General features: G+C 37.4%; 2 protein-coding genes across 25 annotated transcripts in view; one reads left to right on the top strand and one right to left on the bottom strand.

The window, feature by feature from the left end:
- The window catches only part of ZNF438 (zinc finger protein 438), a 157,687-nt gene that overhangs the window by 71,644 nt on the left and 70,471 nt on the right, over nt 1-15,572 (top strand). For 12 of the 24 annotated variants that reach the window (XM_072651907.1, XM_072651905.1, XM_072651901.1 and 9 more), the window contains one exon: nt 13,589-13,656. The exons of 10 other annotated variants lie outside the window; for them this stretch is intronic. In XM_072651907.1, coding sequence (XP_072508008.1) covers nt 13,655-13,656 — 2 coding nt within the window. In that variant the 5' untranslated portion in view covers nt 13,589-13,654. Of the gene's footprint in view, nt 1-8,600; nt 8,686-13,588; nt 13,657-15,572 lie in introns of those variants that run through there. 2 more of the 24 variants (XM_072651903.1, XM_072651913.1) reach the window with 1 other exon arrangement.
- Nucleotides 8,481-9,096, bottom strand: LOC140532866 (small ribosomal subunit protein eS1-like). The gene has a single exon (XM_072651926.1). The coding sequence runs from the start codon at nt 9,000-9,002 to the stop codon at nt 8,481-8,483; it is 522 nt and encodes a 173-aa protein (XP_072508027.1). The 5' UTR covers nt 9,003-9,096.

Genomic DNA, 15,572 nt, shown 5'->3' with positions numbered 1-15,572 from the left:
GACTTCATTGTAAATGTCATAAAAGATGTTTAGTTACAATGGGATTTCACCTTAGTATTTTCAAATAAACCCATGAATATTTTTCATTAAATTAGTTCACCATCAAATGTAGATTGAACTTTGTAGCTCTGATATAGCGCTAGATCTTTAGTTGAAAATTCAGAGGGCATGCACTCAACCTGTTTCTCACCATCAGTATTCTTTTTGAATGCACAATAATAGATTCATAGTGTAGATATCCAGCAGGCTGACAGGCTGGCTGCTCACAGGAGGTACTTAAATATACACAATTGCAGTTCCAGAGCCTTATTGCTTCATTTATCACAGGAAGGGCCAAGTGTTCTGCAATATTTTGTAAGAGAAACCACAGCACTTAACTTGAATTTTCCTCAGAATGATCTAAGTTATTAGACCAATTTCTTTGTAGGTGTTGAAGTTAGGGTGCCAAATTGTGTTTCATAAGGGAATTGATTTTCCATTCTAAATTCTGTAGATGTTCAAAGTGTGATGTTATCCTTTTGTGTATCCCTTCAGCCCTACTTTAAAGCCATGAAGGATAAAATCTAAGTTGAAAAAATGTCAGGTGATTTATGATATTTCATTTACTCTTTAAAGAATTGTGGCATCACCAGTAAGCCTGTTAGAATGATAGGGTTAAAGTTCCTAAAGGTGGAAAGCACCAGCTGCATTAACAAGTAGAAGAGCTTTGTCTTATATATTCAACATAAATATTCTCTTTTATGGCGCTAAAGAAGGATTTTCCCCCTTAGATTTGTATATATACATGATCTCAAACTTTTAAGTACATGTTTAGGTCTATTTTGAATTTTTATTTCTGGGCCTATGTTGATATACATAGACACTGGCATAATATCAGTGTTAAAAGATCTTGAAGATACCATGTTAACATGAACCTATTAATTAGAAATAGAGATAAATTCAGGATCCTTTTAGTCATTCAGATAGGGTCAGTCTGTCTTATCACATGCTAAGTCGAGATGAATAGCCAGCTGTATCCTGAAAACATATTTTCAGTGGAAAAATGTCACTCTGTTTCCTAATAATAGCTCATTCTGCTAACAACTGGCAGAGTTGGGGTAGAGGCCAATAACTGATAAATGCAAGGCAGTTATTTGGTTTGTTTCCAAAATACTGCTACAGTATTTGTTTATTTAATTCTTGTCCTCCATACTTGTGGCCTATTATTACCCAAGGATCTCCTATTTTTGCACATGTAGCCATGTTTATTTAACTAAATATATTTAGCTCTTAGTAAGGCAGTGAGACTTGAGTTGTGATGCTCGTAAGCTCTGGCATGTTCAAATATTTTCTACCCTTTTCATTCTGTCAGCCTTCTGTTATGTGTAGTCCACATAAAATATAATCATCTGTACCTAGAAACTGAGTTTTTCCCTAAATCATATGAAATAGGGAATCCTTTGGTAGTCCTTTTTAACCTTGTAAAGCAATATAAGAAGGTGAAAGCATTTTCAGAAATATTTGCTTGTTAAATGCCAATAGCATATTTTTGCTAAGAATTTAGAGAAGGCAGGGAGGGGGCAGTGGAGAAGAGAGAGAGGAAATAAAGTTTAGACTTCAAATTCTTTTTTTTATCTGACCACTGAGGTTGTTTAAATATAGTTTCTCCCACTGTGAAATGAGGGAATTGGCCCCTGATAGGATAGCTCTAAAACTGTAATCTTATAGGTGACCAATGTGAAAACTTTATGGTAGTTATAGGACAGGGTATAGGCAGTTCTGCTGTGAAAAGTTTGAAATGTTTCTTTTTTTGTGTGATTTTTAGATATTTTCATTTTTAAAAATAATATTTTATCCTTCCCAATTACATGTAAAAATAATTTTTAACTTCAATTTTTTTTTTTAATTTTGAGTTCTAAATTTCTTCCCTCCCCTCCCCTCCCCTTCCTGAGAGAGTAAGCAGTCTGATAGAGGTTATGCCTGTGTAGTCTTATAAAACATATTTCAAATATGTTTCTTAAGAATCCTAACTTTAAAAGCATAGATCTCCCTCATTACACTCAGTAAATGCCTCTTTTTTCTTTTGATAGTTATTTTATTTGTTTTCAGTGTTCTATAATCATTTCCATATGTATTAGATTTTTCCCCCTCCCTACCCATCTTTCTCTCCTCCCTCCCTGAGACAGCTTGCAATCTAATATAGATTCTACACATACATTCCTATTAAATACAATTTCACCATAGTCAAGTTGAATAGAAGAATTAAAATGAATGGGAGAAACCCTAAAACCAAACCAAACAAAATGTAACACAAAAGAAAATGATCTGCTTCATTCTGCAATCAAATTCCATAGTTCTTACTCTGGATTTGGAAGGCACTTTGCCTCAAAAGTCCATTGGGAATTTTTTAGGTCCTTGCATTGCTATGAAGGGCTAAGTCTACCAGAAAAATTCCTCTCACACTGTGGTTGTTGCTGTGTACAAAGTTCTCCTGGTCCTGCTCCTTTCACTCAGCATCAGTTCATATAAACCTTTCCAGGCCTGTCTGAAGTCTTCCTGTTCATCATTTCTTGTAGCACAATAGTATTCCATTACGTTCATATACCCCAATTTGTTTAGTCATTCCCAATTTATGGGCATCCCCTCGATTTCCAGTTCTTGACCACCACAAAGAGAGCTGCTATAAATATTTTTGTACATGTGGGACCCTTTCCCATTTTTGTGATCTCTTTGGGATACAGTCCTAGAAGCAATATTGCTGTGGCAAAGGGTATGTACATTTTTGTAGCTCTTTGGGCATAGTTCCAAATTGCTCTGCAGAATGGTTGGATCAACTCACAGCTCCACCAATAATGAATTTGTGTTCCAACTCTCCCACATCTTCTCCAACATTTATCATCTTCCTCTTTTGTCATGTTAGCCAATCTGATAGGTGTGATGTGGTATCTCAGAGCTGTTTTGATTTACATCTCTCTAATCAATAGTGATTTAGAGCATTTTTTCATGTGACTATAGATAGCTTTAATTTCTTCCTCTGAAAACTGCCTGTTCATATGCTTTGACCATTTATCAATTGGGGAATGACATATATTCTTGTACATTTGACTCAGTTTTCTATATATTTTAGACATGAGGCCTTTATCACAAACAATAGTTGCAAAAATTCTTTCCCAGTTTTCTGTTTCTCTCCTAATCTTGGTTGCATTGGATTTGTTTGTGCAAAAACTTTTCAAATTAATGTAATCAAAATTATCCACATTGCACTTCATAATGTTTTCTCTCTCTTGTTTAGTCAAAAATTTCTCCATTCCCCAGAAATCTGACAAATACACCATTCCTTGCTCCACCAATTTGTTTATAGTATCAGTCTTTATGCCTAGATCATGTACCCATTTGGACTTTATTCTTGCTTAGGGTGTCAGGCATTGGTCTATGCCTAGTTCTGCCACATTGTTATCCAGTTTTCCCAGCAATTTTTGTCAAACAGTGACTTCTTATCCCAGAAGCTGGGGTCATTGGGTTTATCAAAGAGTAGATTGTTATATTCATTGACTACTATAAATACCTCTTTCAGAAAGCACTGTTAGACATATAATCTTTCTTTCTGTCTTATTTTTTTTTTGTTTCCTGTGTAGTTTTTCTCTTTTCCCAAAATCTCCCCTTACCCCCACCCCTTTCAAATTTCTCTTTCTGTTGAGGATGCTACCAGCCTCCTAGTCACCCAGGCTGTCAAAACCTTTGTGCCATATTTGATTCCTCACTTTCTCATACCTGTCATATCCTATTAGTTGACAAATCCTATAGATTTTTCGTTGCTTAGTACCCCCTTCTCTCTATACTGCCATCACACTGGTTAAAGCTCTTACCATCTATTGCAATAGCCTGGGGGTTCTTCTCCTTGCCTCACCTCTTCCCCTTCCACTACAGTCCATTTTTCACTCAGCTATCAAATTAATCTTCCTAAAGTACAGTTCTGTGTCACCTTCTCATTCAGGAGACTCCAGTGGTTCAAATCTATAACCTCCAGGATCAAATAGGAAATTCTGTGTTTAGCATTCAAAGCCTTTCATGACCTGCCTCCCTCCTACTTTTCCTATCTTGTAACTTTGCCCTGTATACTCTGGGAACCAATGACCTGGGTCTCCTCGCTGTTGCTCATGTATATCCCAATCCCAGAGGTTCTTGCTGGCTATCCTCTGTGCCCAGAATTCTCTCCCTCCTAATCTCCATCTCCTAGCTCCCTTAATTTCCTTCAAGTCCCACCTAAAATCCAGTTTTCTATAAGGAGCCTTGATTTCCCTTAATTTCTAGTGCTTTCCCTCTGTTCATTACCTCTAACTTATCTTTTCTGTGTCTTGTTTGTGTGTAGCTATATGAATATTGTCTCCCCCCATTAGACTGTGAACTCCCTGAGAATAAACGACCATCTTTTGTATTCTGCCTTTACCCTCAGTTCTTTGTTAAAACTACATTTTATTTAGGAACCTTAATCAGCGGGGATGCCGTGCTGTCATATAGGATGTCTTGCCCTTTGTTAAAAAAAATGGCCAAGTAAATTCTTTTTCTCTTTTCTGATTAAAGAGTTCGTGAGTGACAGATTGGGATCATACTTACATTATTAAAAGATGAATGACTTCTTTGTTTCATTTATGTTTCATGTCACTAATGTTGACCATTGCTTTTCATTTTAAGATAGGATACTGGGATTTTTAGGATTTTTTCCCTTGTGCTTCTCTGATGATATTTGCATAATTTTCAAAAAAATTGCCCATTTAAAGATCGGTGGTGTGGGAAAACAGAAAGTGAGTTTCATTTCCACGTGTTGATGGGGGGTGACCTCGTACGGTGAGGTGAAGGTCAGGAAGCTGCTGCACGTGCTCTGTAATGTTGTTTGAGGGAAAACCTGTCAGAGAACATGAAGTCACATGTTCAGGGACAGGGTGTCTCGGGAAATCCAAAGTTCAGAATTCTGTAAGGGTCCTGCCTCATCCTGACCTGGTCGTAGTCCTTCCAGAAACGTAGAAGGCCTTCCCTCCTCTGAGCTCCATTTTTAATATATCTTTCTTGATACCTTTTTTGGGTGTCAGGTTTCTAACAGTGACATTTTCTGCCTTGCTTGCTTCCTGAAACTATCTTTATTAGGTTCGGCAACCACTTTTCTTTTAATTTTTTTTAACCAGATATTTTTATGGACTATATTTATATTTTCATTAATTTTGATGTACAGACCATTATTTATATGTTATCTTTCTAGGGTTACTGTCTTCTTTCAGACCCGTTTGGAACTGTGTCAAATTCTTAGTATCAAGCATGATACCAGTCATTGTTATGTAAAAGTTAATTTATTGGGTACCAGTTTTAAAGCAGTGATTAAAAAATGTTTTTGTGCCAAAAAAGTTCTTATTTGAGGCAGAATAAGATTGTATAGATGTTCTACATACCTTTTGTGTATGTTGAAATGACTTATTAGTTAATATCAACTAATATTAATTGAACAACTGGCTGATGCAAAACATTGGAAGGTATCTTAGAAATCATTGACTCATAAAATAAAATATTAAGAACTCAAGAGGATCTTAGAGGTGAGATCATCTATTTAGTTCATTCCCTTCATTTTATAGATGAGGAAAGGAAAGTCCAAAGAAGTTAAAGTGATTTTTTTTTAAGGTCACAAAAGTAGCAAATGACAGGGCCCAGGTATGAACTTAGTGAGTCTTCTCATTTTAAATCCAGAGTTCCATCCACTGACCCAACATCCTTGTTTTTACACACGAGAAAACTGAGGGCCAAAGAGTGACAGCAGTATGGTGATGTCAGACTCAAGTAGGAATGGATCCCTGTGGCAGCATTTTGAGTTAGAAAAACATAAATGAACATTAACTATGGTATATATTTTTTTTTGGTAAGCATTTCTCAGTCACCTTTTGATCTGGTTGCAGCCTCTCTGGGGAGTGAGCCCAGAGTATGTCACCTTTGGTGTAGGGCACACACTGTGCTTGGTGAGAGAAAACCTTTGGCTGAAAGCTTGCTCTGCCACATGCTCCCTGGGTGAGCTTGGAAAATTCTTCTAGGATAATGGAATTCAGAACTTTAGAGGAGATCTTAACTTTGTTTTTGGCGTGGATCTCTCTGACAGGAGATAGATGAAGCCTGTGGATGGATCTTCTCAGAATATGTTTTTAAATGTTTAAAATAAAATCCAGAGATTACAAAAGGAAATTAAATATATTTGAAATAGTTATCAATTAAAAAAAAGTTCTTGTATCTCAGGTTAAGAAGCCCTCATCTAGACCAAACTCCTTTTTAGGTGAGGTAGGGCAGCTTGCCAAAGGTCACACAGATAAGTAAGAGAGTTGGGATTTGTACCTAGACCCCGTTACTCCTATGATCTTTTGGCCGTGCCATACTGCAGTTTCCTTATCTGTAAAATGGGCATAATAACAGTTATGTCACCCACTTTGCAGGGCTGCTATGAAAATCAAATATGTAATATGTGTCTAGCACTATACAAATGTAAATTTCTTTTTATTACTGCTCCGGGTGGCAAAATTAGCTGGGGACCTGCCAGATCTCAAATTCAACAGGTAGTTTTTAAAAGATCTTGTGAGTCTCCAGACCTTCTTGTCCCTAGCATTTAAATAATACAGCCACATAGATGACTGAACTTAGAGTTACAGGATCAGCTGGCTCTGTTGGTATTGTCCCTGCTGCCGCTGGTTTCCATGGCTGCACCGGCCACAGCTCAGGCCTTTGCTCAGGCTTCCCGTCTTCTTCAGCCCCTTCTCAGGCCATAAGGACTTTACTCAGTGGGTAAGGAGGGGCCCAGAAGGCATCCTTTTAATAGCATTACCATTGCCCCTCTGACCAGCTTGAAAATGGTGCAGTTCTGTGATGAAAAGGAAAACACTCATGTTCTTTTGTGACCGAGTGAAATTTGATATAAGGGCAGCTGTTTAGGGTACAAATGAAGAGAGGTGAGAGGGAGTGAGGATTAGGAAAAGAAATGAAAGTGAAAGCTAGAGAAACTCATTCTGGCCATTTCACTTTTCAAGTGTTGTGTGTGGGATGTGGTTGTTTTCTGAAGTGTGGAGTTTTCAGCACCCTTGGGGAGCTGAGTTCTTGGTTCCAGTTCAGATGCTCTGAATTCCGCTCTGTGAGGGGGCCAGGATGGGGAGGGGGAGTCGAATGCCTCTCTTGTAGGAATTGGGGAGCCACTTTACCACCTTATTTGAGAACTGGATACAACCATGTTTCACTCACAGATCCTGGGTGTGGTGTGATGATTTTGATGTACAGAATAAAATTGCTAACCATTCTTATTATTTTGATAAACTCTAATATTTAAGTCCCATTGTGTGTCCTCTCAGTCCACCACTTCTTTTGCATGGTGAAATGTTCTCTTTCTACAGCTTGTGGATCTTGCAGCAGGGTAATGTAAATGTCTACACGATAATGTTGAGTGATCAGTTTGGTTTTTTTTTTTTGTAGTTTAAAAACTTAACTTAAAAAAATAGGTATGTGGAACTACAGATTTTACCTAATGGGCACATTGTCTGCAATGTAGCCTTGAAATTCATGCAAAAATAATTAAAAAGGTATTTAAATAGAAAAATATTTTGCATGTCACAATAATAAAGTGATAATTTCTGGGTATGGATCATAATATATATATGTATGTATGTATATACATACATATATATATTTTATAAGTGAATTTACTTAATCCTAAAACTTATTTCTGTAACATGAGAAGGTATAATCTCTTTTTTGCAGAAAAATATTGGACAAACTAAATTCCAGTATTAGTTAGCTATTTGAAATAACATTTATTTATTTATTTATTTATTTTTGAAATCAGTTTTTTTTATTTAAAACCTATCCAAAACAACACATGACACTTTTTGCCACTAGGGTTGTAAGGATTAAATGGCTAAATAAAAAAAGGATTTACAAATACCTTGTAAACTTCATTGATAAAATGAGAGTGACTCAAATCTTCCATTCCTGCTGAACCCATCTTGCATGATAATCCCAATGGTTTTATAACAAGTTTATTTACAGAGCAATTATACAATTTCATTGGGTAATATCAAGCTATTTACTTGTCACATTTATGAGGTTTTCTAAGCAGAAAAGATTACTGCCATTTGATTTATAAACCTTTAAAAAAAAACCCAAAACCATCACAACGATAAATTTTTATTTTTCAATCTTTAAAACTTCTTATTTTAGACAGACTCTTGAACTGGTGGTTCATAGCCATCAGCCCTTTCTACTTTTGTCTCTGTTTCATCTCCTGAAGGTTTTCCAGAGCCACCACCTTCACCATGCAGTTCCATTAGCTTTCCCAATTCAAATTTGGGCTTCTTGAGCATCTTGACCTTTCAGACAAATACATCATGGAGAGGGTAAATGGACTGGCAAGCCTTTTCTTTGTCTTTTCCAATGCTATCTGGAATTAGTTTATTGACAACTTCTTTCAAGTCATTTGTCTGCACCTCTCAGGTCATGATTTCCATCATTTTCTTACGAATTTGACAGACCTGTTGGTGCTGGGCATAAAAGATCTTACGGATCTGGTTGTTGCGCTTTTTGGTAAAACCAACACAAAAGAGGCGGAGCAAGTACCCATCAGTAGTTTTGACATCTACATGGGCTTCAATCATCGTCTGCCACTTTTTGACCATGGAGCACATCTTGTCCCGGGTAAGGTCCATTCTATGGAAATTAGTCAAACAATTTTTACCCTGAACATCTTCAGTAATTAACTTGAACTTATGAAAAGCCACCTCCTCATTCTGCAGATCAGCAAGGCTCACTTCAGAAACTCGACCCTTGAGACTGTCAGAGGCAACTTTTGTTCCTTGAGCCCTCGTAACCAGTGTCTTGCCAATATTGCGAATGTTGAACATCGCTGGTGCTTTTACATCACACCAATCCTTCTTTGAAAATGGATCAACCACTTTCTTCTTGGCTCCTTTTTTGCCACCTTTGGTGAGGCACTTATTCTTGCCCACCACCATGATCCTGCTCTGAAAGCCAAAAGCAACATTTATTTTTATTCAGCATTTAATTACATTTTTTATTTGCAGAGTTCTACAATTCTTCATTACTTAATCCTCACATGACCTCTGTGAGGTAGAATTATAGTCTCAAAGGTAGAGCAGCATTCACACTTAAAGAGAGAGATACAATATATCTTGTTCATTGGGGCAGTTTTAAATAGGATGAAACACTTCGTGGATCTTCTTTACCCTTAGTGGGAGTAAACTGGGCTTCACACCCATTCTGGTTCTCCTCTAGAGCCCAGTCCTAGAGAACTGCTGGTGAGGAGAAGGTTGAAGAGTGTGGCTTTCCTTATTTACAGATTTGTAAAACAAAGGCAGGACTGTTTATTGAACTTGATTGCTTTTAAATCCAGACTTTGAACATATCTATGTGTGCTACTCAATTGAGTTTGTTTATTCAAACAGTTGGAATGGGTAATAGGTACTTGTTGAATTTCATTACTTAATTCTCCTTCTCCCCAAAGTCACCCCCTTTCTGAATTGAATGAACCAATCAGTGAGCTTCTTTGGTACTATTTGGAGCTGCCTTCACTTTCAGGTCTATGCTTTGGTCACATTTGTTGGCAGATGAGATTCCTGAGCCACTGTCAGTGAAAGACTGTGAAGAACAGGTAGGTATCACAGACCTGGAGAAAGGACAAAATGTTCCAATTTAAAAAGAAAAAAGAAAAAAAGGAAGAAAGTAGAGTCTTGTGAAGCCACTGAGTTTGACTTGGCTATCTGGCAAAATTCTGGACCATGTTGTTAAAATAATTAGTGAACATATAGAAGAAGGAAATGGTGAGAACAAAGAATAGCACGGGACCATCAGGAGCAGCTTATTGTAGACCAAGTTAATTTCCTTTTCTGACAGGGTTTCTACAATGGTAGATCATAGGAATGCTATAGATATTTGTTACTTAGAAAGTCTTTCTTGCTGTCCTTGAGGAAAAGATGGAAAGCTGGTCTTGGTTTTTGTTGTTGTTGATGTTCAGTTGTTTTTTCAGTCATGTGTTCTCTAGGCTTTTTTGATCAATTATCCATGTCAGGACACACATGATGATTACATGTGTATTTCCTTATTTATAAATTATATATGTACTGCTACAGTGATAAAGTACATCATAAAATGCAAAAATAGACCTTAAAAAGACAAGCTAAAGATTAAACATTATCTTAATATTACAGGCAAATTTTTGTCCACTATAAACAGCAGCAATATTTTTTAGTGAAAGCACTGTGATTGAATATGCTTTATTATTTTTGAAAATCTTAGTTGGAACATTTTGAGATATAGCAATTTGAAGATCTGATTCTCAGTTAAGTTTATTTCAATTCTTAGTTTTAATGGTTGTCGAAACAGAAGAATTGCATCACTGGTTTTGCTTACTATATGATGATAGTCAGTTTTCAATCCCATCCACTACTTATAGAATGATTTTGTTTGAAATTTGGCTAATAAATTTTTATCTTCCCTGATGTCAATATTTGTTTTTATAAAGGAAGGTATTGTACATTTGTGATTTTAATAAATGAGTTCAGGACTCACTGAAACTCTTCAGAATTTTTAAATAACTTAGAAAATTTTATATCTAAGTTTAAGTATTCAGATATGAGAGTTTTTATAGCTGGCATTGTTTTTGACAACTGAAAAAGGAGGGTAATGTCCAGGAAGACGGGAGTGTTCAGCAGTGTCTAATGCAGTAAAAAAGTCAAGAAGAATGAAGATTGAAATAGTGCTGTTATAATTGGTGGTGAAAATATTATTAACTTTAAACAAAGTCATTTCTTTTGAGTGAGGAGGTTAGCATAACAAGGAGGATGAAAACCTGAGGAAGGACAACAGTGCTCACAGTAGAAATAGGGAAGATGGGAGGAGACTGAGAGTTGTATGGCTGACCAACTATGTATGGAAGGGATCAGAGATGGGGAGAATTCCTAGTTAATGGTAAAGCTCCTAAATTTTCCAGGGGGGGTGAGTTGCACACTATTTTCTCATCATCTAATTAGATCTTGAAGCCCCCAACTTTGGAAACTGCTGGTTAGATGGACTGAACTATTTGAATGTCAAGATACAGAGAGTAGCTCCTAAGAGATCAATGTCAGAGACTAGGAAGAAGCACCAGAGTTCAGCTCTCCTCCACAACTGCCCAGAAAGATCTAGAAAATGCATCAGATCAGGCTGTGATTGGGAGATGGATTAAAAAACCAGGGAGCCATTTTTTCAGTCCAGATTAGCATAAGAAGATGTCCAGAGAGTGGGCAGAAAGAGTTGCTTGCAGGCAGTTCAGACCTTCACCTTTCAAAGCAGATCTGATAGAGATTGAGGAGGGGACCTGTGCCTGAAGGGAGAAGGGGGCCATAGCAAAGAGTCTTTGGGGCACTAAGCTGTGTAGCAAGAAAGGAGCAAGTGTCCAAATGAACAGCTGCTACGTGCCTCTGACCACAGCAGAGGAAAATAGATCAGTCCCCTGCCCAGTCTGACACCTATAGTGCTATAAGTAGGGCAAGGAGCCCAGACCAGAGGGGAGCCTACAGTTCCCAGCAGGCTGTCAGTGGCTGAGTCTAGCAGCAGTCAAGTGGAGCTCCAATCAGACAAGCCTACACTTGTGTTGTTCAGACCAAAACCCAGTGATGAAACATACTGCTCACCTCCTGACAGAAATGATGGTCCCAGGATGCAGATTCACACACGCACACACACGCGCACATACACACACGCACACGCGCGCACACACACGTGTATGTACACACACACAATGAATATATGTACATTTGTCTCAGTCTGTACCCAGGACCATCGATACACTAGCACAAACACACATATATACGTGTATGTGTGTGTATATACACTTAAATATCTAAACATATATACATATCCATACACACACACACACACACACACACACACACACACACACATACATCACCAGTGGAAGGAAGGAGATTGGGTGTTAAGTACCTGCTTTGTGCCAAGCCCTATGCTAAGCATCCTGACAGGTAGATGCTGTTGTTATTCCAATTTTACAATTGAGAAAATTGAGGCAGAGATTAAGTGGTTTGAATCAGGGGTCACATAAAAAGTAAGTGTCTTGGGCTGGATTTGAACTCAGGTCTTCTGGATTCCAGGCTCTGTTCACTGTGCCTACAAACTGCCCATGCAGGAGTTTGTTTTTCTTGACTATACATATTTATTACTAGGGTTTTGTTTTTCTTTCTTTCTCAGTGAGAGGAAGAAGGAGGGAAAGTGTTTTTTCATTCATTGAAAAATAAAACCAAATTTAAAAAATAATGCCAAGATGGTGGAGGCAGGGACTCACCAGAGCTTTTCCAAATTCTTCACCAAAAAATGTTAAAGTAACACCTCAGAACAAATTCTGGAGCAGCAAAACCAACAGAAGGATGGGGTGACACAATTTCTCAGCCTAAGACAACCTAGAAGATTGGTAAAAAAAAAAAAAAAAAAAAAAAAAAGGCTGCCTCATTGGGATGAGAGTGAAGTACAGTCTAATATGGAAATTCTCAGCCCACAGATGGCAAGGTTGGGCAGCTGATCAGAAGGAGACTACAGGTACTGGGTACAGGAGATTGCCCACAGTGGGAGCAGGATACTGTTGCATCTCCCTTCCACAGTTCCGGGTTCTAGTCCTGGGGTGAGGAAGAGGACTAGCGGGAACACGGGCCCTGGTCACACTTCCAGGGTGGAGAGGAATGCTTGTGGTCACTCACAAACCAGAGCATAGGCCAGGAGAACATGACTACACATATCCTTAGATCATGCCATCTTGGAAGAACTGAAAACTTATAGACCCCCAGAGCTACCTCTGAAAACAGCAGCATGAAAAACTGAAGCTTGGGACAGTGCCCAATTTTAAAATAAAGTTATGAGTCAAGAAATAGTCTGGAGAGATGAGTAAACAACAACAGAAAGAACCTGACTGTAGTAAGTCACTGGTGACAGGGAAGAGCGAAACACAAATGGAGAGGACAACAGTGTCAAAAATGGCTACATGGAAAGAAAAATGTGATTTGGTTTCAGGCTCCAAAAGAATTTCTGGAAGTGCTCTGAAGTGATTTTGAAAATCAAATAAGAAAGATAGAGGAAAAATTGGCAACAGTGTGAGATAGCAGCCAAGAAACTAATGTGGTATTGAGAGGCCTACTGCCTAGGACTAAGGAAATAGGAGCACTATGATATTCTGCCATGGTGAGACCATGTCTGGAGTTTTATGTTTAGTTTGAGGTACCATGTTTTAAGGACATTGATAAGTGGAGAGCATCCTGAGAAGGATGAAAGTGAAGAACCCTTGATAGTATGTCACAAATGTAGTATTTGAACCTTCATGAGAAAAGATTTAGGGGGAAACGTAATGACTGCTTCCAGAATCTGTAAGATTTTCAAGTGGTAGAAGGATTAGATTGTTCAACTGTCCCCTCACAGCCAGTACTAGGAACAATGGTTCGAAGTTATTGAGAAAAGCATATTTAGACTTGACAAAAGAAGAAACTTCCCAACAATTAGAGATGCCTAAAAATAGAACTGTTGTGTATTTCCCCCTCAGAGTTCTTGAAGCAAGGACTGACTTGGAGGACCGTTGTCAGGCGTCTGGTAGAGATGATTATTGTTCATGTAAGTAGTCAGACTTGATTATCCCTCAGCTTCCTAACAGCCCTAAGATTCCCTGATTCTGACATGAGAGAGAAAGGGGATGCATTTACCTAATTCTCATTGTGCTATAAAAATGTGCTTTTGACTTTGATAAAGATGCTGCCTTTTTACCACAGTTAGATTTGAAAAAAAAATATAATTCATATTTTTAAGAAGAATAGTTAAGATGATCTTTTAAAATTGTGCCTAAGAAAAGTACTTTGGCTTAAAACTATGGCATTCTGTTTGACTAGTATATTGTTGTTTTTCCTTTGTTTTTGAAGAGGAGCATGACATCAGGAAGGTGATGCCCTGACTTATAAGTGAATTGGATTTAAGTGAGAGAGAGAGCTGTACAAAGTCACCAGCCTCACTTTCTCCTCTGGAGACATTTGGGCCCACTGGCAAGAGATAGATTATGAGGACTGAACATGGCCCCAGATGCAGTGGGATAACCAAGACTTTAAAAGCCTTTGTGTTACAAACAAACATATAATAGAAGGTCTGCAATTTAAAGTCATCCTGACATTTTCTTTGCAAGCTAAATTAGAGACACTTATTTTATATCAATCAAGTGTAAAGATCTTTTTCATCAAGGCATCCACATATTAAGTGCCTGGCACATAGTACTTAATAGATAGATATTGATAAAGGTTATCTATCTGTCTATTTTTAAATAGAGCTATTATCTAATAACTGATAGGTAGGCAGAGACAATATGGTCTCAAACAAGTTTGATATCAAAAATACTCATCATGCATAGCAAGTTGTAAGGTGAAATTTCATTCTTAGAGCCCCTTTTGCTCTAATCTGCATACTCTGATGCCTTTTTTAGAATGTGCATGATTCCTACTGTAATGGGGATCATCTGTTTTTCATCACAAGTTACCTTACTATGAAAAAAAAAATAATGAGAATGGATATGTGGTTGATGTGTTCTCCTTAACTCCAAAATGCCTTTGTAGCAAGTAATCTGGATTCAGAGACTACATGACATGAATTCAGTATCAGCACTTGCTGTGTTTCCTTATCCAGCCAAGACCTGAAACTGTTATAGCATTCTTGATTTGCATTTTGTTCAATTGGGATACCAAGTAAAAATTCCTACTCTGAATTGGTATTCCAAGTTATTTCTGAGGGACTGTTGATTGGGTGTTGGCTTTATTTACATTTAGGCTGATGACAATAAAGAACCTGCTCATTTATTTACATCAGATCTGAGCATTTCAGGCCCTATTTCAGAAATTTTCTTGGAAAATAAAACCACTCGTTTGAACTTGACTTAATTGAATTAAGGGAGAGATATCTTGTATGTTGTTAGTGCTTTATGGTTTGTCTTTCACAGACTGGGCAAATGGCATACATTTATAAAAGTCATTGATTTCTAGAGTTTATTAAAAATAGAATTCTAAGCCTGAGGGAACTTAAAAGAGAAGAGTTGACAAATCATTTAGATGAACATCAACAAACATGATCTCTTATGAGAAAGTGTATTACTTTAATTCAATATCCTTGTAGCCAGAAAATATTTTGTTTTATTTTAGAAGTGTCACTTCTACATTGGTAAGCTGTACATTTAAACTTAGTTTTCATTGACATATAAATACTTTTGAAACTGGAATGCAAGTTACTGAATAGGCTTAGTTCTGCTCTAGTAGATGATCCATGTGGCCATGCCAAAGGACCTGCATGAGCATTATGGAAAATTAAGAATTGTCACAGTGTAAGTTTTTGCACAGAAGGATACACTCCATCAGAGAAATTGATAGCTTTGAAAATTCCACAGTCCAAGGTGCAAAGAATAATACGTGGAAGAACATACGTTGACTGCAACCATATTTTTTAAAAATGCTAAAAACTATGAAAACTTTCACTGATTAAACTAATAGAGTTTTAGT

This window comes from Notamacropus eugenii, chromosome 3 (assembly GCF_028372415.1).
Source record: "Notamacropus eugenii isolate mMacEug1 chromosome 3, mMacEug1.pri_v2, whole genome shotgun sequence".
Classification (NCBI taxonomy): Eukaryota; Metazoa; Chordata; class Mammalia; order Diprotodontia; family Macropodidae; genus Notamacropus; species Notamacropus eugenii.
This window is presented reverse-complemented; position numbering and strand designations above follow the sequence as displayed.